The following is a 27742-nucleotide window of genomic DNA, read 5'->3' as shown; positions in this document are numbered from 1 at the left end:
TTGGCTTTCTTCACAGCTTTCCTAATGTACACACTGAATAACATTAGGGACACGCTACGAGCATATCTAGCTCCCTTCTCGACTGCGGCTTCTTTTTCATGTCCTTCAACTTAACTGCTGTCTGGTATTTGTAGAAATTTTAAATAAACTTTCGCGCCTTGTATTTTATTCGTGTTGCCTTCACAATTTCTGAGAGTGTAGCCCATGCTGTGGCGAGTTGAAACTGCTATCAGCGCTCCTGCGCCAAGTTCTCCGTCGCTGGGGCCACCCTATACGACTCTTCCGCTATTCACGCACGGCAGCACAAGCTGAGCTCCCGACACACGGCCTTCACGTGAGTGTCGACCTGCGCGCAAGCGCATGCTGCACGTACCACACACGTGCTCGTCGACCTCAGCCAAGTGCACTGTCGCCAATGACGTCACGCAGTACGCTACCACTTTCTCCGGAACTACACCGTCGTTCTTACGCCCCTAGACACGTCACTGTGGTCCCTACGAAACACGGAACGAATCAGATCAAATTTTGATTTCTAGAAAATATTCGTCCATTGCGAAGAACGGAGCAGCTTAAAAATGACATAAAATCATTGAGGTTAGGCCGCGAAAATAAACGCTGCCAATAAACACAAACCACTAATATTATTTCGTCTCTAGCTTCCTGTTTCGCAAGCGATTCACCATTAATAATGAACGCCAATATCCTGCACCTACAACAACTCCATCTTCAGATTGAGCTCATACTACTGGTAGTTCAACTCTTACATTTCGCTTACGGGAAGTATACGGAAAATAATTTTAAAAAAACGCTACCGCTGTCAGGCCCAGAGAGGACTGTGCTGTGTCGACCAGCCGCCGTGTGACTGTCACCCTCTGCCAGACGGCGTCATCGAGATGCGGTATGAAGGAGCGTGGGGTCAGGTCACCGACCCTTCGCCCCCGGCCGTTGTCGGTTTTCCAGACCTTGGAGACGCTACTTCCAATTCAAGCAGCTCCTAAATTGCCATCACGAGACTCAGTGGACCCCTCCCAAGGAGGGAAAGGTCCTTGCAGTGCCGTGAATCGAACCTGGATCCTGCGCATGACAAGTAAACACGCTGATTACTCAGCTACGAAGGCGGACGTGCTTTGTGCAAGCGGTGTGCTTCTAGCAGCTAGCGAGTTGAGATAGAGGCCGTGCGATTTTCTTGTGCAGGTGGTGGCGTACTAATGACACACACGAGCACTGCAACAGCACTCAAGATACTACATAAAAAGGCTGTCTTAAATCTTTAGGGTCACACGCATATGGTAGAGGATTTTAAACTTAGACAAAAGCATTATTAATTATTTATTTGCGTTCTGTGCTACCAGTCACATTTGTCAGTTATTTATATACCACTGTGACTACCTCCTCATTATTATTATTATTATTATTATTGTTATTATTATTACTCAGCCCCCCCCCCCCCCCCCCACCTCACAGACACACAGATATAGTTTCAGATTGACAACAACTGGCTGGAGAGCGGAGCAGTTATGTGTAGCTCGTGACGTCACTGTTCTGCAAACGCTACGCGATACAAGCAGCATGGTAGTCAAAGTGAAGCTTGCTACAGTACAGAGAAAAGTGTGTCGAAACTGTGACACCCTTCCAAACGACGGACTGTCGCTTACGGATTGTGCAGGACCCGCATTCCTAAGCTTCAGTGGCACTATCAATGGGTAACAGCATGACATAGTAGTTACCTTCCGGTTAAAATCGTAACGAGAAGTGTTTAAACTATGACTTGTTGCAAAATAAGTATGAACGAATCAAAACATATACACCTCTACAACAGGATTGGCCTAAACAATACATTAAAGACGGTGTAAATTGGAGTGATGTCAAATATCAAATTATATAACAGAGTATCCAAGAGGCTCGGTGCAGTATCTGTGGAAAGATGACAATCATCACTAGCAGTAGCAACAGCAGCCATTTCCGCCTCTTCGATTTGTTACTGTCTGCAGCTAAGCGAATCTATGTTACTCCTGCACATTATCACATAACTAGCCTTTTATCCAAGGCATCGCCCACATACGAGTACGGCGCAGATGTTGGACACATCTACATCTGTTCCTCCTCCCCCTCTGTCCATCTCATCCCCCCCCCCCCCCTCTTTCTGCTAGCCGCGCCTATCACACGTAAATATCCTGCAATGCATTCCAATACTACCTGTACAACACACCACACCAATCGTGCAGTATGGCCTAGATGTCAGATGTTACCAACCCCTTTTCACCCCCCCACCCCCAATTCTATGTCTCACTGACTTGTGGCAAAACTGACATTACGCACTGGTTTTAAGCGTTCTGTTTCAGACACATCGAAGGATTGAAATTCTGAAAAGGCCATTCCACACTTTTTCAAATATGTTTTTTATGTTCATTGATGTATCTTGAGCTCTTCTCAATAAAAAACACTGTTCAGCTGATTTTATGATTTCCTTCTTTGTCTGTACTACTCTCTTTTTGATGTACAGATAAGAAATACAAGTTTGGTCTTACAGTAATTGATTTTCAAGTCTACCATCAGATATTATTTGCTACTTTCTCCCATTACTTGCTCAAGTTTATCTGCAACAGAGGCAAGCAGTGCAAAGTTATCACCAAAATTAAGAGTGTTCAGGTATGCTGTAATGACATACACACCTTTTTCCCAGTTTACAAGTCTGAAAACCATTTCTACCGGAGCTCATAATTCTTTGGACGATATGGAATCTCCATGTCTCTCCCCTCTTTCAATTCAGACTTTGAATTGTTACAATCAAGTCTAGATGTAATTATTCTCGAATAGGTAGAATAAATGACTTGTTTTCCAAAGGTTGTTAGTAGATATTTATTCGAAACTGAGTCAAAAGCTGACGAAAAATCTATTAATCTCACGCTGGCTGTTCGCAGCCAGTACTCCAAAATCTACTGTCGATCAGTACTTGTAAATGATACGTCGTGCTGTATAGAAATTAGTTGTTGCTTGTTCCTTCGCCTGATTAGAATCCAGTACTTCTCCAGTGCGGTTAGTGGTTTTTTTTAGTGAATATCTTGTGCCTTAGTGAATTGTAGCTGATAGATTTTACACAGTTGTTTACGTACTGTTAACTTTGTTGCGAAGCAGAACCAATGCTCCAGTCTAATGAAAGTCTCCCTTCGTAGATATTCTGTAAATAAACGATAGTCCGTAAAACCCATGGTGTCCAAAACATACAACGAAACTCACAAACGTAACAGTATAACGCGTCCATGAACAAATATGCTGAGGCTACTAATAGAATTAGTTAGGGAATATCATAAACAAATTTGATTGCGCGCGCATGCGCACATTAGAAGTTCTTTCGAAATCAGCATCAATATGCACACACAGTGTGCGGATGAAAGAGTAACAGAAGGAAAAAATTGCTTGCCGTGGGAACTCAATACGCACGCCACATAATGTAGCACGTGAAGTGCCTGGAGGATAATCAGGATACGTGCAAAGGCATAACATGGCCATCGCACGAACAACTACTGGGAAGGCACCGCCCGGTACGCGATGAGGCGGCAGCATCAGACGTATGGGGACGCACGCGCGACTAACTGCTTTCAATTAAACAATGAACTGAGATGGTAGGATGCTTAACCCAAGTAAATCGACGCAGCTCGCTCATACGGCCAAAGAACACTGTTGACACTTCACAAAATCTTGCTCCTGCGTAGTAAGAACATTAGTATTCATCCATTTCCCGTAATCGAAAACAGATGAGACTTTAATCGTACGATGCAGGCATTATCAAACAAGAGAAGCTCTGTGAAAATCTTATTTTCCCACGCTCTTCTTTCAGGATGTTTTCTGCTCTGCCGCACTTTTTGGATCCATCCCGGCTGTTTTTCTATTACCAAGTGCACTGAAAAAATATTGCGATAGCGCGTTATGTTTGATCATGTATTATACTATGTTACACTAAATTTTAAATTTCTAATTTCCTACAACAGAGAGGGCCGTACGTGTAGCATGAATGAACGTCTTTCATTAACTGTTATTTCTCCCCGACGTATGGTAAATATTTTGGCCTTTTCAAGTATTCCGTGGGTGCAAGAATTTTTCTGCAAGGAAACCAGCGTGCGTCAACCTGTTGTCCGATCCTCGCAAATCGAAATGATCCTAACTGTCGTTTTCATGTTTTTCCGCGCAGTTTTCTCCTAATGCAACTTATCTCTATGTCAAAATTTCCGGCATTACACTTTCGGACTTTCAGATACTTAAATCCGATTAAGAACAGCATAACTTACGTATGCAATTATTTTTGCGTTATGTAGTGATGAATATCAGTTGTGGAAGTACCGTTTCTGCAATAGTTAGTGGATCTGCTCAATACATTATCATCACTTGTTCTGGGTGAAAGACTGCCACCATTAGCACAGTACAGGAATAGAACGAAATACTTCAGCTGCCCCCAGCACCTGACAGCCCCGTCCCTGCAGCGCATGGAACAATGTTGATACTGCTGCACGAAGGGAAGACTGGCAGTCTAGCGATGACAGAGTGGCAGCTGAAAGCGGTACAGGCGTGTGCATACGGAATGAAACACGGACAGAGAAACAAACATTTACACCTCAGACAAAGGCGCAACAGTTGGCCACAGCGCTCGCACATATCCGGCAGAGATGAAAGAAAGTCGTAACGACTCTTCGCGTGTACAGCATGAATCACAAATTCTATTTCGAATTGGAATCTGATAACATGTAACACAAACAGAAGAAAACACTTCTCAAACATTTGAAAAATTATACTATGCTATGTGCCGGCGAAGCGGACAAAAGTACCATAATCACAACCGGAAAGAGTATGAATATGTTAGGACGTTTTTTTTTAACCCGTTTATTGCATAACCTCATACTCTCCGACGCTTGCTGTTACACGTTGAGTTAATACGTAGTGACCGCAAGTGGTTTATCCAGTAACTTACTTCAAAAGCAGCCCAAGTGTTCTCTCGAAAGATTGTAACAGTCTACCAACGACCAGCACTTACTCTTGGTAGAGATAAACAGGCTGCACGAACAAGAAATTTTCATTATCTCGGCACTCTACTTATTTATTTTTTAAAGACAAACATATCATGTTATCTGACTGAAGCGGCCGAGATTGGCGACGGAACAAATGATCCTTCGGTAGGCACGTTGCGTAACGCACTTACCAGTTAGAACTTTCCACTATAGCACAAGCGTTCGACTGTACTCACCATATTCCAGGTTCCAGGCGAAGGTTGATCACTTCCGGCTCCTCGAACTTATGACCTGCAAAGAGACAAACATTCACTTCGTCATTCCACGAAACAACAGATATCTTTAATGAGAACAGCTACATGTTAACAAATACTAATATAGTTTGTAACAAAGCCAGCTGAAAAATAATTAAAAAACATTAGTATCAGAACCTGGCAAAGAAGACATGGTACAGAAATTTAATAAAGATCGTGTAAATTAAAGACATCCGGATCGACGTGGATTTTTACCGGCAAACTGTTTACGGACACCCACAACATCGATGGCCTCTACCGATAGGGTATCTAGCGAGCACAGTTTCTTGCTTGCCATCAGCAACATGATTCCCGCAAACTTCAGTTTCCTCCATTTAAGTCACAAACACGCAGAGAAAAAATCTTTCTAAACAAGATAATAAAAGAGTGAAGGATACTTGCACTGACAATGAAACTGCACGAAATGTGAAGTTGTAATGTGTTGGTACCTCATAACGGGACATCAGAATGCTCTGAATTTTCACGTATCACCTAAAATAACGTGACCTACGCAAGGTCACGGGCGCAAGATGTGCTTCCCTGCAGCCATGTAATCCGATACTGGTGAAGGAGGCTGGCAGGGAAACAGGTACTCCCGTCACATAGACTTGGAAAGTATAGATGGAAATACGAGTTGTCCACGTACGGGCTGAACGCCATCATACACGGTATGAAACAGGTGAGTCCTACCGGGGTAATAAATGTGGCTATCTAAACTCATTAATGAAGGAATTAAATTCTTCGCATGAACATTGTAAACTTTGCGAACGACACAGGAATTCAGGTTTGTGGTGATTTTTATCGGTTCTACGACATGCCCGCCAATTTACGCTACAGATAATCAGCAAATGCGAACGAGACAGATGGTTAATAAGCAAGTAAACTTTATTATTTCAAAAGTGATCGCCATAACTTAAAAAAACTTATCCCAGTGTGAAACAAGTCGGTCAATGTCTTCATGGAGAAATGTCTGCGATTGCCTACGGAACCCTCATCGTAACTCTTTGTTAGGAGCCAACTGAAGGCCACGAATGTCTTGCTTCAGTGCTGCAAAAATAAAACTGAAGTGGCATGGGGAGAGTCCGAGATTGTATGGAAGATGTGTAAGGCTTGCCACCGAAACGTCTGCGGCGATGTCCGTCAACATTCCTGAGCGTTTGAACTTTATGGCGCGCTGCGTTTTTTGCGAAGCGTCCACATACCGCTGTGCGTCAATCGTTGCACCGTGTTCCGGAAAATCAATGAGCATCTGGTTGACGGACGATATCATTCTGCCGCAGGATAATGCCCGCCAGCATTGCAAAGTTGTTTCGACTACGCCACATGCGTTTCGCTCAGAAGACATGCTTGGGCGTCAATACGCTTCGAGCGAAGAGGTGCACGCCAGGATACAATCACGGTTCCATAGGGAACCTCCGTGAAGGCACTAGCTGACTTGCCTCACAGTGAGATAAATGTTTTAACAGATATGGTGATTACTTCCGAGATAATAAATCGTTTCCATACTTTTCTTCCATCTGTCTCGTTTTCATTTCAATGTCCTTCATACGAAACTGAGGCACATGTTTACAACCAACTGTTTGTCACAACCTCTAATTCTTAAACATCTATCATTTCAAGATCGGAGGGAAATGCCTAACTTCTCGAGGTAAACTAGTTAGAAAATTTGAAGGACTGCTGAATGTCAGGGGACAAAAGTACGAATCTTCTTATGCACCATAATCATAGCATCCGTAGAAACCGAAGAGAAAATTAAATAAATGACTGCTCGTAGAAGGGAGTTCAAATGGCTCAAATGGCTCTGAGCACTACGGGACTTCTGAGGTCATCAGTCCCATTGAACTTAGAACTACTTAAACCTAACTAATCTAAGGACATTATCACACACATCCATGCCCGAGGCAGGATTCTAACCTGCGACCGTAGCAGTCGCGCGGTTCCAGACTGAAGCGCCTAGAACCGCTCGGTCACAGCGGCCGGCGCAGAAGGGAGTGTATGCATGTAATATTGAAATTTCGTCGACATTGCACACAGAGGGGGAGGGGGGGTGGGGGTGGGGTGGGGGTGGGGGGAGGGAGGGAGAGAGAGAGAGAGAGAGAGAGAGAGAGAGAGAGAGAGAGAGAGAGAGAGAGAGAGAGAGAGGGGGGGGGGGAAGAGACAGAAAAAGTTAACAAGCTTTGCAGCACCTAAGAGACCACGGAAGCGAAGAACGTATGTAATGTAGCTCTGCCGAAGATCCGAGAACCATAGCCTGTGCTGGCAATCACACGATCTTTAAATCAGTCGAAGACAGTTTTCAATCAGGTCGATAACAGAAGTGTTTTTGTCCTGCTTTAATTCATATCTGTGAGTATAATGAAAAGAAAGTAGTCTATGAGGCTACTGTGAAGAGAAGCGGCTCACGCCCCTTATTGAAAAATGGTGTTTATTATGGGTTCGCCTGTTAACTACAGTAATCAAGAATTCTTATAAATTAGTCAGCTCTTCAGCAACGCCATTCACTTTAGAACACACCAGTGTATATGTCAATAACGGATATTGTACATGAGACTAAAAGGTACTCCGATCATGTATTTCGCACGCGATGGATACGTTGAGGCTAGTCACTTTAGTCTGCTGTGTGGCATAACCGATGAATGCTCACAATAGTGCGCAGTCGATCTAGCGGACGCAAGCATTAAGATAGCAGCCCGACGAAAGTCCAGACGAGCGCACATATTTACCGGCGCAAAGGTCGCGTCGACGAGAGCCAGCGAGCGTCGCATCAGCTCCGGCAGACTCCGAATGGCACATGGGGCGTTTACAACATTACACCCAAAACGAATGCTATCGCGGGCGTAATTTTATCCAGCAACTGCTGCAACCCGAAACATCGGACGCTTACTTATAATTGATGGTCTTTAGAAACACAGTTGCGGTTAAATGTTTTGCAGATAATCGCATGGATGCCCGTTACAGAACTGTATATAATGTATGGCGTGATTACTTGCTTCTTATAAAGGATGTATGTCGTTTTAATTAGGTGCGGACATCAATTACTCTAATTAGTGCAAATAAGGGTGGAGAGTTTTGGGCCCACTCGTCTTGATCGATTCTGACATTCCATCTCTAAAATATATTCAGTACCGGATCTGAATCCATCAGACGAGCTTCTTCGCATCAGTACTTGTACTGAAGCATATGATTGGCAAAAATCTAACCGCTACAGCAGTCATTCTGTTTTTTTTAATTATTTCTTATTTAACATTTTAGTTTAGAACTCTCGCGAAGTACTTAATCCTATGTAACCCTTATAAATTCATTCGCCGAGATCTGAATAATTAAAGATGAGGACACAGCCAACGGGAACAGCTAGTAAGTGCGAAATGGCACCTACAATGAGAACAACGGAAATATAATCACAAATTTAAGATTCTTATGCGTTTAAATTCGAAAATTTCCTGCCGGGTACATGTGTGAACAAATTATCTTTGTTGCAGTGCACATATGGTCAACTTTATGGCCGTGACCATCCAAAGACAGATTTGATGAAGCCCTCTCTGCCAGTCTATCCGGTGCTAGTCTTTTCCCCCCCTCTACAACTTTTAATCCCTCCCCTTTCCCCACACTTTTACACATTACCAAATCAACTATTCCTTGAAGTCTTGGGATCTGTCCTAGCGATATCTCTCTTATTTTATTCAAATTGTACCATAAATATCTCTTCTTTCCAGTTTCCTTCAGTACTTCATTAGTTACTCTGTGTACCAAACTATCCTTCAGTATTCATCCGTAACACCACATTTCAAACTACTCACTTCTCTTGTTGTCTGCTTACCGTTCACGTTTTACTTCCGCATAAGGTTGCACTCTCAACAACCACCTTCAGAAATGACTTGGTAACTCTGGAATTTATATCAGACGTTAACTTTATTCTCTTTTTCGGAAAGATTTTTTTCTTGCTGGCACCACTGCGTTCTATATCGTGTCTACTTCAGTTACTTTGCAGTCCTAAAAGCAAAACTCTGCTTCTATTTTAGTGTCACATTCCGTAAGTTAACTCCCTCAGCATCATCACCCTTGTTCGATTTTTGTTGGTATTAACTTCATAACCTATTTTCAAGACAGCTTCTATTCCGCTTGCCAACGGCCTTGCTGCAGTGGTAACACCGATTGCCGTCTGATTTCCGAAGTTAAGCGTTGTCGGGGGCTAGCACCTGGATGGCTGACCGCCCGAGTCTGCCGAGCGTTGTTGGACTGCGTGGTGCACCCGGCCATTGAGAGGCCAGCTGAGGAGCCAAGTGACTGAGAAGCAGCGGCTCCGGCCACGAAAGCTGACAACGGCTGGGAGAGCGGTGTGCTGTCCACATGCATCTCTATCTCCGCATCCAGACAAGCCCGTCGCTGAGGACGACACGGCGTTCGGTCGTCATCGTTGGGTCTTCCTAGCCCTGTTCGGGAGGAAGGATTCTATTCCGTTTAATTCCTCTTCCAAACCCTTACTGTGACAAATATTGCGCAACTTTTCAAGTCCATTTGAATATTTCGCTTCCTAACGCTGCAGTAACGACTTCTGAAATAAGTTTAACGATCACGACGCAGTATAGCCGATGAAGAGCTCTGTATGCTGAAGCTGTTTTTTAGTTAGACCTCCAACCTTTGCAAGCAATAGCCATGGTTCGCGTTGTCAGAAGATGGAGTAAAAATGCCAGAATGCGCCGCATGGACCTCTATAACAACCCTTACTGCCGTTGCTAGTTTTTTTTCTGCTATGTCTCATCAACAGAGCTTCCAGAAAATCTCGGAGCCAAGGGCAACCAGTTTTGCATCAAAATTCGTATCACACACTAGATTCACTACTGTCACCTTGAACAAAGCACCCGAATTATTGTTGACGTTGTAAACAGTATTGTGTGTCCGTTTGTGAAGCAACATTATTCAGCAGCCACCTTCTTGTGTTTGCTTATTAACGATGCGAATAAATAACTTTTAGCATCTTTGGACCGTATATTACTCACAACCGAGGTTCTGTGACGCGATATACGTAACAAGTCTTTCGTTGTAATCATTCTCTACAGCTGTAATGCGCCATGAAAACACTGGGACGAAGCGGCCATTTGGATCCGCTTTAATAATTTTCAGATGTGTTGACCACACTTCATTCTTTCCAAATTCGCCTTACGTGTTTTGACATTCCGAAGGCAATGTTATGCCAATCATAGAAAATTGTTCAATAAATGCATTTATTGTATCTCGTCAACATTCTTGCGAACTTGTTACCCATTACGACAACGTCATATAGTTGAAAGATTCGCTTTCGCTGTGCCAGAAAAGGTGATCTATGGGCGAAATGACCACCTTAGGTGTCTCATTCCCAGGCAGACCAATGGAGCCGAGATATGTCTGCCTTTTCAGCTGGCGACGCCCGTGGAGACGGGACAGGATGCGGAGAATGTTAGGGAACGACATAATATCACCGCCTGGGGACCTTGTCTGTTGTTATTTCGTACTACTTATTGTTACGAACAGTGATTCATGTTTTCCGCTAAGTCGACTTTCCCTAATGGTCTTCCACACCTATATCTCCTCAAGTTCCTGTCTACATACTGCAATTCGTCCGAAGGTTCACTTGTCGAAGCTTACCTGTAACGTAACTTTTGAAACTGTAACTTTAATGCGTCAAGTAATGGAAACTCTGCACATTCATATGCAGGTTTTTCGAACCGTGTGGCTGACCTGCTGACTTGATCAAGGTTGCACAGAAACGTTCGGTAGCGCCAGGGCTGCAATCTTCTTCGAGTTACACAGCAAATTTCATATTTCGTCGGGTACCGTCAAGGACTAAATTGGTGTTGCAGTGACAGTTGTACTTTATCTGTAAATGCTGGTTACGAAATTTTCAAACTTGTCAAACAGTTCATCACCTCGACCATTTCCTTTAGAAATTCAGAACCACAGATAATGAGTGTGTGTGTTCAATTACGACAAGATGAAAATGTATATTCTGACATTCATGCCCAGCAACATAAAGAAAAATTGCTTTTTACGGTAGCAGTATAAACCAACATTCCCTTGAAAATTTCACTGCAAACGTGAATCGGTAACTGCCCGTTCTCGTTGTTCAGATAAACACGCTCTAAGCTGCCTTACCAAAGAGCGATCATCATCATTACTCAGGTTTCAAAATACCAATACACTGCTATTTACATACTTGACGATAAGCAATTGTTTGATTTTTGTCATCAGAACAATCGTAAACTACAAACACTGCAACATCAGGATCAAATCGATTATTTCAGTGCTCAAGTGGTGGTCATCGACTCACTCTAAATGCAGGATGGAATTGCTTCACACATCGCGTAATACTGCAATTCACGCCAAGATTGGTCCCGATAACGCCATATCAGTACTTCAGTTTTTGTTGATAGCTAAATCTCGCTTCGGGCAGCTTACAGATAAAGCGGAAACGCTTTGATGTGTTTATGAAAGTTGATTTGCTTTTGATGACGTCCGGTAGCGCTTGGTATTCCCCCTAGCAGTTTAACACTACTCTTAAGCTGCAGCTCTGCAACTGAAAATGATCAGCTCTGCACTGCCGCCAAGGCAGCCGCACGCAGCGGCAAACTGCATTCAGGGCAGCCGCCTTATCTTTGCCGTTGTGAAGCTAATGAGGCATTCTAAGCGGTCCCGCGCTAGCTGTCCACCAGCCTTCCACAGCGGCAGTGGCCAGAATGCCGCCGACGGCACCGCTTTCTGGCCTCCCCGATAACCCCGCTCGAACGGTCGCTCTCCTTGACGTATGCTCCGATACGGCCGTTGAAATCTCTCGAGTAAACAGTCACAGCAAAAACAACGTCTCTCACGATTATCCAAAAAGCGTTCTTTTTTCACTCTTTTTCTCTCTCTTGGGCATGACGTGGAAAATGGCTCAATACGGGACGGCGGAATCCGACGGCCTGGCGAAATGCTCAGCTGGAGGAACCGAACGTCCCCAATAGACCATTGGATTACCAAGAAAACAATAGTTTAATTTTCTTTCCCTGGCATTCATCCCTTATCTTCACGGGAACGGCATTGTAATTTATGGATTTGGCAATACTAGTCGTAGAGAGTGGTCTCCATGTGGCCTCCTTTATACACCAACGGAAAAAATTTCGCAACACCAACAAATAATTAATGCAGAGTAATGAAATTGCAGGGATTCATTTGTCTAGGTAACGTATTTAAGTGGTCAACACTGCAAGATCACCGTTTAACGTAAGCGGGAGATACGCCGTTGCAAATGTGAAATGCTGGTATATTAATAACACGTGTACCCGCCAGAATGGTGGCTGCATGCATGCAGACGCGCGTGCATTGTGTAGTAAACTTGTCGGATGTAAGTTTGTGGGATGGAGTTCCATGTCTTTTGCACCTGGTCGATCAATACCAGGACTGTTAGTGCAGGTTATGGATGACGCATGAGTTGTTCTCCGATGATGTACCACATGTGCTCGGTTGAAGCCAGATATGGTGATCGAGGAGGTCAAAACAACATGTCGACACGTTGTAGAGCATGTTGGGTTATGGTTCAAATGGCTCTGAGCACTATGGGAGTTAACATCTGAGGACATCGGTCCCCTAGAACTTAGAACTACTTAAACCTAAGGACTTCACACACATCCATGCCCGAAGCAGGATTCGAACCTGCGACCGTAGCAGTCGCGCGGTTGCGGACTGAAGTGCCTGGAACCGCTAGGCCACACAGGCTGGCCATGTTGGGTTAGAAAAGCAGAGTTTGGGTGAGCGGTATCCTGTTGGTAAACACTCTTTGGAATGTTGTTCATGAATGGCAGCACAACAGGTCGATTTATCAGACTGACGTACAAACTGCACTCAGGGTGCGTCCGATAACCACGAGAGTGCCCCTGCTGCCATATGAAATCGCACCCCAGACCATAACTCCAGGTGTAGGTCCAATGTTTGCATTACGCAGACAGGTTGGTTGCAGGCCCTCAACTATCCTCTTCCGAGCACACACACAGCCATCACTGGCAGGAAACACAACAGACCAACACCCGACCCTCCAGTGAGTTCTCGCTTGACACCACTAAAGTCGCAAACGCCAGTATTTAGGGGTCTGTGGAATCCACGCTACAGGCCGTCTGGTTGGATGATTAAAGGGACCAAACTACTAGGTCATCAGTCCCTTTTTCCTCGAACAGGTAGGTCTACATGACAGAACATCAGAACTGGCCTAATGCACAAAACCAAGGGAAAGAACGCCCCAAGGTCTACCAAAGGTCAACGACGGTGACTTAAGGGACAAAGACGAAGAAAGGGAGACAGAGAAAGAAAGCCAGGCGAAGTGCCGCATCTGTGGAGCAGCAGGAAGCCAGCGAAAGCAGAATGCAATGAGAGGACATACATCCTCCTCTCCCCCCCCCCCCCCCCTCACCCATTTACCAGAGGTATTCCACTCAGAAATGGTCTAGGAAAGATTAGCAACACGGACAGGGAATGAGAACCACAGACAGACGTAAGACGAAAAAGTCAGACAACGCGAGAGGGTAAGTTAGTCTAAGTTAGATTAAATAGTGTGTAAGTCTAGAGACCGATGACCTCAGCAGATTGGTTCCATAGAAGCTTACCACAAATTTCCAAACTAAGTGAGGTGTTGATAATGGCGTCTGTCACCTTAAATGCATTCTTAACTAACATCAACTCAGCAAGTCCAGTCTCACAGGGAACTAACACTAACGACCCTTACAGCGTGTATTTAAAGCAAAGGTAATATGCAGCCTCATAGCGCCCGACTGTGTCCCATGTAAAGCAGTAAGTATCGCAGCGGTTAGAATAAATAGGCGACAGTTAAGACTGACAAAAGGTTAAGACTGAAAGAAACGCGTGGCGGGAGGCGGCCCGTCGCCAGTCAGCAGTGGATGCTGCGCACACACGGTGTTTTCTGTACGCCGCACAATGTGCGCCTTAATTTAGCCCGACAGCTATCAGTTAATTGCATCACGAGACGGGCACGCTCTCGAAAGCTGCTGCACTAGCCGGTTTAGGGGAAATGCGCCACTGCTCCAATTCTTGGCTGTATCGCTAGCCTACACTCACCAGCATCTCGGCCTGACAACGAAAAAATAATTAAAGGATGATTCTTGCTTTTATTTTTCAGTATAATCGGCTTTAAAATCAAAACATGTAGTCGAACAGCTTTCCAGTTCTTTTAATACTCAGGAGATCAAGATTTGTCTACCGTGCAAAACGAATTTTCTGAGCCTTATCATCATCTTATACGAACCTTCGCCCACTCTATCATTTGCTTGGTTTGGAAATAAAATGCAACGACTGAGCTCCAAATCTGGTAAATATAGTAAAGCACTTAGAACCGAAGGCCATGCAGTTCTGGAAAAACTACCGGAGACTCGTGACGAAGAAGAATTATTTTCTTTCAAAGATTTGAACGTTTGCCAAACGGATGACAATACTGTTCCAATGAAGCTAATCTCTTAGCACGACACAAATAAATAAATAAAACCGGCATTCCCATCACTCCGCGCAAATGGAATAGTTCGGGATTTTTCGCCCTTTTACCTGTCATCCTATGTTTCCACCACCATTTATCTGCTGTGTAATCGTGAATCCTTATTTTATCTACTGTTACCATTCCTCACTGAAAACTCACAGGAGTTGTGATTAACCAAGTGTCAATACACTGAAGAGCCAAAGAAACTAGTACACCTGCCTAATATCGTGTAGGGCCCCTGAGAGTACGCTGAAGTGCTGCATTCGTCGTGGCATGGACTCGACTGATTTCTGAAATACTGCTGGACGGAATTAACACCATGAATCCTGCAGAGTTGTCGATAAATCCGTAAGAGTACAAGAGGGTGGAGATCTCTTCTGAACAGCACGATGCAAGGCATCCCACATATGCTCAATAATGTTCATGTCTGGGGAGTTTGGTGACCAGCGAAAGTCTTTTAAACTCAGAAGAGCCACTCTGTAGCCATTCTGGATGAGTCGGGTGTCGCATTGTCCTGCTGGAATTGCTCGAGTCCATATGGATGCACAAAGGACATGAGTGGATGCTGGTGATCAGATACGATGCTTACGTACGCGTCATGTCAGAGTCTTATATAGACGAATCAGCGACCCCGTATCACTCCAACTGCACGCGTCCCACACCATTACCAGAGCCTCCACCAATTTGAACAGTCCCCTGCTGACAAGCGGGTTCCATGGATTCATGAGGTTGTCTCCATACCCGTACACGTCAATCCACTCGATACGGGACTCGTCCGACCGTCATCAACAGTCCAATGTCGGTGTTGACGGGACCAGGCGAGGCGTACAGCTTATTGACATGCAGTCACCAAGGGTACACGATTGAGCCTTCGGCTCCAAAAGCCCATATCGATTATGTTCCATTGAGTGGTTCACACGCTGACACTTGTTGATGGCCCAGCACTGAAATCTGCAACCATTTGAGGAAGGTTTGTACTTCTGTCACATTGAACGAGTCTCTTCAGTCGTCGTTGGTCCCGTTCCCGTAGGATCTTTTTCCAGCCGCAGGAATGTTGGAGATTTGATTTTCATGGTACATTCGGAAAGTGGTCATAAGAAAAAATCCCCACTTCATCGCTACCTCGAAGATGTGTCCCATCACTCGTCCGCCGACTGTAACACCACGTTCAGACTCCGTAAAATCTTGATAACCTGCCACTGTAGCAGAAGTAACCGATCTAACGACTGCGCCAGACACTTGTTGTCTTATATTGGGGTTGCCGACCGCAGCGCCGTATTTTGCCTGTTTACATCTCTCTGTATTTGAATACGCTTGCCCACACTAGTTTCTTTGGCGCTTCAGTGTATATCAAAAGAACATTTATTTGAATGCGCTTCTTTCCTATGTCAATCCAAAAATTGGTGTAAAAATCTGGTCCATGGTCTACAGATATCTTACAATTCCAGAGGGAATGTACACATCCAATTGGCCAAAAACGAGTATTAGGATATTAATTTTTCCTATAATTTCGTTGGTTGTCTACGTCTGGATGTCAGAAATAAGCGTATGTTCAGTGGAAGATCGAGCACGTTTAAAATCAGCATCCTGCTGCTGAACTGTCAAAAAAATCCACAACGATTACCTAACCCAACTCTTCCCTCACTTCTGTTACTGCAATTTACATCATGAGGGTCCGTAAATCGATTTTATCAAATTTACGCTTAAAGGGCGGACGCACTTTTCGTAAAATATACCAGAGCAAACACAATAATCTTTTCGAGCTGCGGGTGCGAAAAATTGCACATCTCTAAACGTGCTTTTAACATATCTAGTTTACATGAATAATTCATGTTGAGATAGTCGACTCACGATCATCAAATACGGCTGGTCCGCACATCAGCCTAATATTTGTCACATCCTGTACATTTCACTCATCTGTTGATTTCTTAACATTTTGACAGCCGGTATCACCTAATAATCTGCATCCCTTTGAACGTATTAGGCTTTGGACTGTACCTACATAGTCTTCATCTACATCTACGTGATTACTCTTTTGTTCACAATCAAGAGCCTGGCAGAGGGTACTATATAGGCTCTAACGATTTGCGTACAATTTTCAAACAATGTAACTGTAATTCTGAACGGGGAAAATTTACATGTATCAATCTTTACGAATCAGATTTTTCTAATTAGTTTCTCCCTCAACGTCTTAAGACGTCTGGGAGTAAAAAACAACAACGCTAACCCTGATTCCAACTACTTAACATTTCACTTGCAAATATTGCTTGCTTAAAGACTAATTTCAGTATATCGGAAAGTCTCTTCAGTTTCCCACCATTGACACATCTTTTCATTTTTCAAATTTGCTACCTATGCAAGATAAAGCGTTATTGCCAAACATTTTGATAGTTCAGCAAATATGTAGAATTTAGGACAACGAAGTTTTCGCGGATATTTCGAGAAGTACACACCCTGTCATTTGCAAGACAAAATTACGGCAAGTCAGCGCTGTATGGTCAGTTGGTTAGCTTTGGTGCTGAATTAACGAATCTATTTCGGCACGGGTTGGCTTTTTTTTTCATGATCAGTACTACCGAGTGGTTATAATTTAAGTGCAGCTACTCACAGCCGTCTTGTGTGGGCTGTAAATATCGTATGGCAGCGGACCTTTGTAGATATTCTAACGCTTAATGCGGAACCGATTTACGCTGTAATAAAACTAGTTCCAATTTTGGCCACCATGAGCAAACCTGGAGCGGCGAATTAAAGAAAGACGCATAGAAATGTTTCCATATGTAATGGATTAGAAACGGGACGCGTGCAGGAAAGTCAAACGAGAGAGAAAGGCATAACGCAGAATTGATCAGTAACTGCCGCTCACACAATTTGTTCAAAATGGGCACCTTTAACGTCGAAACTGTAAATTGGTCGTGCATCGACCCATTAGGTTATCTACTAAGTTTCGCTGCCATGAGATTATTGGAGCCAACAATGGACCTGCGCGAATAGCTGCACTATAGTTATAACCATCCGGTATGTGCAGAGACAATTGTGATGGAAAGCCCGTTGTCACCTACCACTGCAAATTTGTTTATGGAAGACTTCGAGGAACGTGCCGTGGATTCGGCGGCTATGAAATCTGTGTGTTTTGGTTTTTTTTATTGGATATGCAAGACTATACTTGGCGTCATGGCAGTGAGAATTTGAACGATTTTTTAGAAGACACGAATACAATCCATCCGAATATTCGTTTCACGATGAGGTTGGAAAAGGATGGTGCCGTGCCTCCCCTTCCTTGGTGTGCTGGTCGTTGATGGTACGTTTGGACATGCAGTTTACAGGAAGCCTACTCACAGTCACTTATCTACAGGCTGCTAGTTGTCACCATCCGGCTCAGCGTGAAGGGGCTTGTCGTGGCTTATAGGGACCACATCATCTCATACCCTGAGAGTTTGTAAGCCAGTTCGCCCATCCTGAGGTCACCTTTCATCAGAATGGATACAGTGAAAGTTGACTTGTCGACCTATGGTGCACCGGGTTAGTGGTGATAGTACCCAGTTGGCATCAAAGACTGCGCCCTTTTTGCCTTATGCAGCGAACATTTCCAACAGGATTGGTCTTATTTTGAGAAAATATGACGTGAAATGTGTTTTCCGATCTCCACCTATGATTAGTGCCCTTTTTAGGTTCCGTTAAGGATGACCTTAGTTTACGTCAGGCGGGTTTCTATCGCATTACTTGCAGTTGCGGCATGTCGTATAATGGCCACACTATCAGGATCGTGGTGGAGCGTTGTACTGAGCGTAAGGGTTCAAACACGCTTACATCGGTCGAGCAAATTTGCTACTGCAGAACATTGCCTTGGCACCGCTCATCCCATGGAACATCACATGTACAGTCTCGCGTGCACTTCCAGCTTTTGGCACAGTGTTATTAAGGAGGCAGTTGAAATTAAACTAGCAAGTAACCTTATAATAGAGATGGAGTTTTTGCTTACATTCCGCGTGGAATCCTGATCTCTTCCTTGCCAAAAAACGAAGAGGTAGAGTTAATGCTACCTCACACGCAGTTTAGTAATTCTCACTATCGATAATTTCTGGCATCGTCATCTTCGTGTTGTTGCGCTAGTGTTTACACACGAAATACTATGGAAACAGAGGATTTAAACTCCTTTGCACCACGGCGGCGCTTAGTGCAGTTTTACCTTGAAATTGACAGGGGGTGCGGTTGTCGAACAGTCGGCGGTTGTCGAACAGTCGGCGGTTGTCGAACAGTCGGCGGTTGTCGAACAGTCGGCGGTTGTCGAACAGTCGGCGGTTGTCGAACAGTCGGCGGTTGTCGGGGACGTCACCCAGCTACATTCCCGTAAATTATTTGAATACGGGGAATGTATTTTTCTCCTTCCATGTGACGAAGATTATAACTGCTTCTCTTCATTTCAATAAAGGAAAAAACAAGGAAGTTCCTTGTCACTCCAACACTGTACTACTTTTACTGCAGTTCTCAGCTGAACTCCGTCACAAACATCAGCATTTCCACAAAGATATTGGGAGTGTTTATACGTCACCAACCGGAAGAGGTACTGGGAAAATCGGTTTATCACATTTGGGAGTCGACGTAAAAGCAGACAAACAGAATTCCACCATGAGTTACGTTTGCCAGTAGTCTACGTGTGAGACGTCGCAGACAGCTCGTACGTTACTTGGCATCTGGCGGTATTTACGTCCCTGATAGAAGTGCCCACAGCAGAATAAGAAGGTTCTCGGAGTGCCGCCAAGAACCGGTGTTCGCGCGGACAGGTCGACGGCCTCGGAGGAATTCCAGCCGGCGGCCATCCGACGCTAGACGGGTTGACCACCAGGCGAGCAAGCCGGAAGACCACTCGTACGTCAACAACACGGCATACTGCCGTCTATCTCTGGCTGCCTTGCCTACTCTTGAAACTTGGCAGGGGGGAGGGGTGGGTGTGGTGGTTGAATATGGAATCGCTACAAGTTGTATCACTAGTTTCGGTGTTTCCACCGTCATTGAGCGTTCAAGTCGTTCCCACGGAGTCTTTCTCAAAAAAAGAAAATAAATCTTTTTCGTACGGTAAGAAATGCTCCACTGCAAAGAAACAACACAAGACACCAAAACCCCAATCTCTGATACTCGCACTAGATGTTTGAGATATTACCCATTTTTTCCTGCTTAGTAATTTTGCTATTGCAAGTCTAGTACACAGAATCGCCACCAGAGTCTTTTTGATTTTAAGTGCACTATGATGCAAGGATATAAACTGCTGATTTGCGTAAATGTACAAACTACAGTTAACATTGTAAGTGAAGGAATCGCACGAGTTAATATCGTATCTGTAACAGATGTGTGAATGATGCATTCATTGACTGTGCCGTGGCTGACAATAATGCATTCTTTCTGTTCTGTTGCTCCCAGAGAACATGAGCTCAACGTTAAAAACGTTTTAGTGGCATGCCAGCACTTTCCATTGACCAAGTTTTACGTAAACACCATTTCGTATCCACTTTAATGGTGGTAACACGCGTCCGTGCAAACTGTTCAGACTGTCACTAAAACGCCTAGTTTCGTACTCTCTTGCCCACATCAATGCGGACAACAAAATTAAATGATAATTCTCATTCATAGCGCAGTCACTGAAGGCATCAATCATACCTCAATTATAAAACTCTTATTCCCTAAATGAGCCATTCTCTAACATACAAGGTTATTGTATGAGATTGCGATAGTAATCGTTCGTAAACACATCTGCCATATTCCGTATTTTGGCCGAAAAATTGTTAGGTCGAGTCACTGAAAGCGAAGGATATAATGGGAGGCTCTCAGCATCGCATTTCGGTGTTAGTGGTATCTCGTGACACTTATGTTAACATTCATAATTATTTCGGTGTAAGCAGGGTGGTCTACAGCTTTGTTAGCCTCATAGAAAGCTTTTGACAAATTCCACTGGAATACACTCTTTGAAATTCTGAACGTACAAGGGGTAAAACACAACTTGTACAGAAACGAGACGACAGTTAGAGACTCTAAGGACATAAAGGGAAACAGTGTGTGAGAAGGGCGTGAGACAGGGTTCTAGCCCGATCCAGATGTTATGTACGATCTGTATATTACGCAAGCCGTAACGAAAACAAAAGACAGAAATTTGGAGAAGGCCGTCGAATATAAATCTACGTGTCAGGAAGAATTTTTCTGGAGCGTAGCCTTGTACCGAAGTGAAATGTGGACGATAAACAGTTCAGAGAAGAAGATAACAGAAGCTTTACTACAGAATAATTGTGGAGGTTAGATGGATACATGGCGTAACTTATGACTAAGTACTGAACAGAACTGCGGAGAAAAGAAATTTATGGTATAACTTGATTAAAACAAGGAATCGGTTGATTAAAAGAAGGGATCGATCGACAGGATACATTCTGAGACATCAGGGAATCATCAGTTTCGTATTAGAAGGAAGTGTTGAGGTAGTTATTTGGAGATGAATAGGCTTGCTGCTTCAAACCAGTCTTTGGACATACGTCACCACCACCACCACCACCACCACCACCAGCCTGTGAACGGCTAAGATTTTAATTTTTCTTTACAGTTTTACTAAATAAAACTGATTAGTGCCGTGGTGCCAAGTGCTTCTAAAGTACGAAAAACTCGCACTTATATACACTCCAGTCATCAGACAAAGCTGTCTCAAATCAGCCCGAAACCAGTCATGGCCATGGGCAATAAAGAAATGATTACACCAAAATATTGCTCCATGTGGAGGCTGGGACCTGTTTTACTAATACCTTATTTTCCGTTTAAAGTAAACCTGTACAAAAAAGGCCAAAAACAGCGCGGGTTACGTAGCTGTCAATAAGTGTAACTTGTGCAAAATCGCTGCAGTCATTTGAATTTCGAAAAGAAGTGGTTAGGTTATCCTTGCTGATTATCTCGGCCCCGCCTGTGAAACCTCAGTTCACCAGTGCACCAAAGCTGCTCTCGATCACTGGCCAACGTAATGGAAGTCGACTTTAGTTTTAACTAGAAAACAACCTTGAGGGAGCAGTTATGAAAGGACTATAGCTCGACAGACGCTGCTAACATCTTCACACAGAGGCACGGGCGTCCGTGGGAAGGGAGAGGTATAAGAGTGGGAGGAGGGGGCTGGGGGAGGGGGGGGGGGGAGACCGGTGGTAAATGGGGGCATTTGTCCCATCCTAAAATGTATAGTACAGATACTCTAATCACTTGTAAAATTCTTCCGCATTTCTAAAAATTATTGTCCCTAATTCTATTGCACAGGATACTTAGTAATGCAAACTGTGAAGGAAAATATTGTGGCTACGTTACTGCACATACTTAGTGCTTGTAACGTGGGCGTAAAAAAAAAAAAAAAAAAAAAAAAAAAAAAAAGAGCAAAATGATAAAGTTTTGTCTGAAACAAGTTTCTTTCAAAGTTATGCAAGAGAGGAGGGATCACATGTGCAACACAGCAACACAAAATTAATTATTCTCAGCAAGCAACGATACGAATGGACTCGAAACTCAACGCGACTATCTACTGCACATTTACTCCCGAATATGTTCGAAAAGATGTCCGTACAGACAAAGACAGTTACGTGTTCGAAATCTTACCGCTATGGAATGTAGCATCTCATTCCGCACAGTTGCGAAGTAATTTTCTATTCGATGCTGTACTTTTACTACATCACAATTTGCAACTCAATATACGAGCTACATGAGAAGGCCCAAAAGGTAGAATTCTAAGGCGTCAAGATCCGGAGATCTAGCGAGTCAAACAACCGGTCCTGCACGGCCTGTCCAGTTACCGGGATAAGCAACACTGACACACACTTCCTTGCCTCCCGACTGAAATGTGCAGGGGCAGTGTCGTGCATCCGTCACAAGTTGTGTCCTATAGCGATTGGGGCAGCATGAAGCAGACCACCCAATCAAGATACTGTCGATACACTCTGCTAGTCAGGCGCTGTATGATAACATGCGGTCGAGTAATTGTGACTGGCCACTATACCACACCAAATGTGCACTACAAAAGGTTGTTGATATCGGCTTGCAGTAAATACGCGATGATTCTCATACGCTCACACGTACATGTTAGGAGCGTTTACGATACCTGCACGGGTAAAAAGGCTCTCATCCGTAAACAGTATTCGACGATGGAGCAGCATGGCGCTCGAGTAACCACTGACAAAACTTTTGACGTCTGGAGTAGTCTACAGGTATCTGCTGCTGTACCTTGTGCCGGTGAAATGGATGAACTGCTGTGTCCGAAGCAGGCGCCGTACACTTGACTAAGGAGTCGTTACAGTGACACTTATACGGTGGGTACTTATGGTCAGATTTTCTGTGGTGTCATCGCCAGACACCACACTTGCTAGGTGGTAGCCTTTAAACCGGCCGCGGTCCGTTAGTATACGACCTAGCAAGGCGCCATATTCAGTTACTATTGATATTGTAAATAATGTACAGACAAGAGCTACGTTCAACATTAATGGATTAAAGTTAAGTATTCCACTAGTTACCACCTCTTTTTCTAAGTTCTAATATCCCTGTCCTGTTCCAGACCTCACGCCAGCCTGCGTGAGCTAAACGCGTGCCTTTCGGCTTCCTCTATTCATACGGGCTGGCTCTTCTGCCAATCCTCAACATTTTCATCTGCAATTTCCATGATGTTTTCAGCACCCACTCCGTCCCACTGAGGCCGACCTACTCGAGGCGCAACACGAGTGCCATATTCCCACAAACGCCTGCTCACAACTGTGAAACTCTGATAGTTTGGTACTCTTCTGTTTGGAAACATTCCGTATACCGTGCTGCTCGTGCACCACCTTCTGCTGCGCAGTAAAGGAGGTGCATATCCGAGCATTCGGCGCTTGAGTACGCCATCTTACCGTACACAATGACTACAGTGAAAAGTACGTCGTACGTCTGATGCTGCACTACAACAGCACAATAGAGTACAACGGACCGCACCGAGCACAATAGAGTACAACGGACCGCACGGAAGTCAAGTACGTGTAAACAAAGGCATTTCGTGCCAGAATCATCCGAGCAGTGTAGAAGGGTATATAAATCAGAGTAAGTCGATATCCAGACGAACACGACACGCCCAAAGCCTCTACTGACCACAAATGGTATTATGTATCAGAACTCGGAAATAAATCAATTTCAGACAAAATTTTATTTAACATTTCCCTTTTATTTTGATGCTTGTATTCCACTCACGAAGCGTGTACTCCTGGATCATCCAGTGTAACATGGGTTTATATGATTCTCATGTCGTTCACGAGGAATTCCTTGGCGCGAATTTGGTTTCGTCGCCACGTTGCGGTCAAGGTGGATGCGAATCTTCGTGACGATCAGCTCCAATCTTTCCACAGTCGTTCCCTCGCACAGCCCTTAATGAGGAAAAGAAAGGGAGCGTCCCGACACTACGGCGAAACGATTACTGCGCGAATTCCCAACCCCATGTGGACATGGCTCCAGTATACTGCTCACCCAGCATCCGTCACTAATCTCTCGAGGCCACTTCCTTACCTGACGCACCACTCAGCGTGGTATTCTACGATTTGTTTACATAACACGGAAAAAAGTGTGGAATTTCAAGGGTGAAAAAACGTGTTCTCCAAAAGTCGAAACCTTCCCAAACTCTATGGCGGTGTAAAACGATTCAGTATGCAGTTACAGAGTTACGGATTCTGTAGCCAAGTTGCCATGGCTGCGCGATAATGGGACTAACCGGAAAGACGAGGACCACCTTGGTTCTGTCTTAGGCTTCAGTCGGGAGGCAAGGGAGTGTATGTCAGCGTTGCTTATCCCGGTAACTGGACAGGCCGTGCAGGACCGGTTGTTTGACCCGCTAGATCTCCGCATCTTAACGGCTTTGTATTCTACCTTTTGGGCCTTCTCATGGAGCTCGTATATTTGAGTTGCAAATTGTGATGTGGTACAAGTGCAGTTGCGAATTAAAAATGACTGCGCAACTGTGCGGAATTGGCACCAAAAAAAATGTTCAAATGTGTGTGAAATCTTATGGGACTTAATTGCTAAGGTCATCAGTCCCTAAGCTTACATACTATTTAACCTAAATTATCCTAAGGACAAGCACACACACCCATGCCCGAGGGAGGACTCGAACCTCCACCGGGACCAGCCGCACAGGAATTGGCACCACCGGCTATTTTGATAATTGGTTTGGGAGTATTGGATGTTGGTAGTGAGTTAACTTCACCTAATTAATCCGAAAAATTGCTTTTAAAACACGTTTCGTTCCAGTCCACTTATGCTAGTCGATACTTAAGAGTAGCATGAAAATAATGTAATAAGTACATAACACAATAAGCTATGAAGTTTTGTAAGCACGCGGTGTTACAGTTTGCATCGATGTTTAATAAAGGTTTTTTGAAGCTTACTTCCCGTTTTTCTATTGTGAGGAGTATTAATATAAGGCATTGTAGATGGTTCTTTCTGTAATATAAATCCGAATTTTCTTAACCAGTTTGATATTTTCCTTGGATTTTTAATGTTCAGTGGCAACTTATTCCTCTAAAATATTTTCCAGATGTTTCTTCAACTCGTTACATAGACTGCATTTAATCACTCGTACATGTAATTTCAGGTCGTTAAACTGAAGACTTAGCAGACACGTTTATTTAATAGTACGAAAATATCGGCTATGGACATGCTAATGAAATATTTCCGTTCTAAAAACAATGGAGCAGATTGGCTATCAACACTTCGAGATGAAACACTTTTGTCCAAATCCAGGAAAATGTTGTTCTTCGGGCATGAAACGGCTCACAAGTTCAGCGACTACGTTACATAATACGGCAACGTAAGAATCTTGCCACGCTCCCAACATGACGAGCCCTATAAGAACTCCAGTATCATCCGCTGAAGAGGCTGTAAACCCCAAGATACGAGATACTTTATTCTACCTGAAGACCTCCCTCTTCCGCGGGTGAGCGCATTGTACCAAGAACCGGAAACACTTTGCCCCAGCGCGGAAGCGGAGCTGCTGCTGTAACGGCCACAGCGTCCATTCATATGCGTAATGGTATTTACAAGTGCAGGCAGCGCTCCCGGAATGACAATCAGCCATTGTTCCCGCGCTCTGGCAGCGCACCACCGCATAATTCCACCAGAAAGTCGCAGGTCAGGTTCAGAGCTCGCTTCCGTTTAGGTTTCGACCAGACCCTGAATTACTGCCTGCTTGTACTACGATAGGGAGTCTAACCATATTCTGTTTTCAATACCAGACTTGACAATGATCTTTTTGAAAAATTATCGTTTGCTTCATACCTTTTGATTAAAAAACAGATCGTTCACTACAAACAATTATTTTTTTATATTTAATAGGATAAATACATTGTGTTATCTGCAATCACAAGTTTTCTTTTCACTCTAGCAGGAACTGCACTAGTCGTCGAGCCTAATGCTCTTTCATTCCAAATGTGGCGTCCATATCAATTCGAAATGTCATATAACGCATGTAAAATTTTCTGCAGTTTGGCCCAAACAATGAAAAGTATAAGGACATCCACATGAGTACTACAAGGAATCTGTTAGATTTCGGTTACATGATAAACCACACAAGTCTAAAAGCTGTGGATTCAATGAAGTACCTAAGAATGACAAACATTTTGAACTGGAACGATCACAGGGATGATGTTGTGGGGAAGGGAAACCAACGACTGCATTTTACACGCAGAATAGTCGCAAGGTGCAATGGGTCTACTAAAGAGACTGCTTACACTACACTTCTCTGGCCTCTGCTAAAGTACTGCTGCGCACTATGTGATCCTTACCAGACTGGATTTTTCCACTTCGAATTTTCTTCTCTTAGTTATTTGTGTGTTAATTAGTGTGGCTTTTTCTAAATTTATTAGAACGTAAGGTTTTTGGTTATATTCAAATTCGAAATGGTCCAAATAAGGTAGACGAGGACATCGAAGAAGTTCAAATGAGGGCTGTTCGTTCTGTACTGTCCCGAAATAGGGACGGATATGATACGCGAATTGGGATGGCAATCATTGAAACAAAGAAGTTTTTCTTTGTGGCGAAATCTTTTCACGAAATTTCAATCTCCAAAGTTCTCCCCCGAATACGACAATATTTTGTCGACCCCTCCTACATAAGGAGAAATAATCATTGAAACGAAATAAGAAAAATCAGAGCCCGCACGGAAAGATTCATTTTTCCCTCACGTTGTTACTGAGTGGAACGGTAGAGAAATAGTGTGAAAGCGGTTAGATGAACCCTCTGCCAGGCACTTAAGTGTGAATTCAAGAGTTGTCACATAGCTGTAGCTCTCCACGCTGCTCTGTCTTGTGCAACTCTTTTCGTAACTGGATAACTACTACACCCATCATCCGCTTCAGTCCCATCGTTGTAATAACGCCTTGTCCTAAATCGATCGTTTTTACCACCTCACATTTAACCTCGAATACCAAACTCACTATTCCTTTATGCTTCAGAACATGTCCTATCAACATATTCATTCTTTAATCAACTTTTGCCATAAATTTCTTTTATCCCCCAACACTATTTAGCGCCTCTTCATTAGTTATCCACCCCACCGACCTAATCTTCTGAATAATTCTGTAGCAACGACATTGCAAAAGCTTCTTTTCACTTCTTGACCATATAGACTTCCGTACAAGGAGATATTCCAAACAAAAGCTTCCAAAACTCTCTTCTCACTGAACTGTAAACTCCGAATTTCATCTCTTTGGCTTCCTTCACAACAAATGGTTCAAATGGCTCTGAGCACTATGGGACTTAACAGCTATGGTCATCAGTCCCCTAGAACTTAGAACTACTTAAACCTAACTAACCTAAGAACATCACACACATCCACGCCCGAGGCAGGATTCGAACCTGCGACCGTAGCAGTCGCACGGTTCCGGACTGCGCGCCTAGAACCGCGAGACCACCGCGGCCGGGCCTTCACAACATGCTCAATT

General features: G+C 44.0%; 1 protein-coding gene across 6 annotated transcripts in view; it reads right to left on the bottom strand.

Annotated features, from left to right (window-relative positions):
- The window catches only part of LOC126416387 (RNA-binding protein fusilli), a 489380-nt gene that overhangs the window by 74085 nt on the left and 387553 nt on the right, over positions 1-27742 (bottom strand). For all 6 annotated transcript variants that reach the window (XM_050084071.1, XM_050084075.1, XM_050084072.1 and 3 more), the window contains exon 6: positions 5237-5291. In XM_050084071.1, coding sequence (XP_049940028.1) covers positions 5237-5291 — 55 coding nt within the window. The remainder of the gene's footprint in view (positions 1-5236; positions 5292-27742) is intronic.

Source organism: Schistocerca serialis, chromosome 8, assembly GCF_023864345.2.
Source record: "Schistocerca serialis cubense isolate TAMUIC-IGC-003099 chromosome 8, iqSchSeri2.2, whole genome shotgun sequence".
In the NCBI taxonomy this organism is placed as follows: Eukaryota; Metazoa; Arthropoda; class Insecta; order Orthoptera; family Acrididae; genus Schistocerca; species Schistocerca serialis.
The sequence above is the reverse complement of the archived record's forward strand: the minus strand, read 5'-3'. Positions and strand labels throughout refer to the sequence as shown.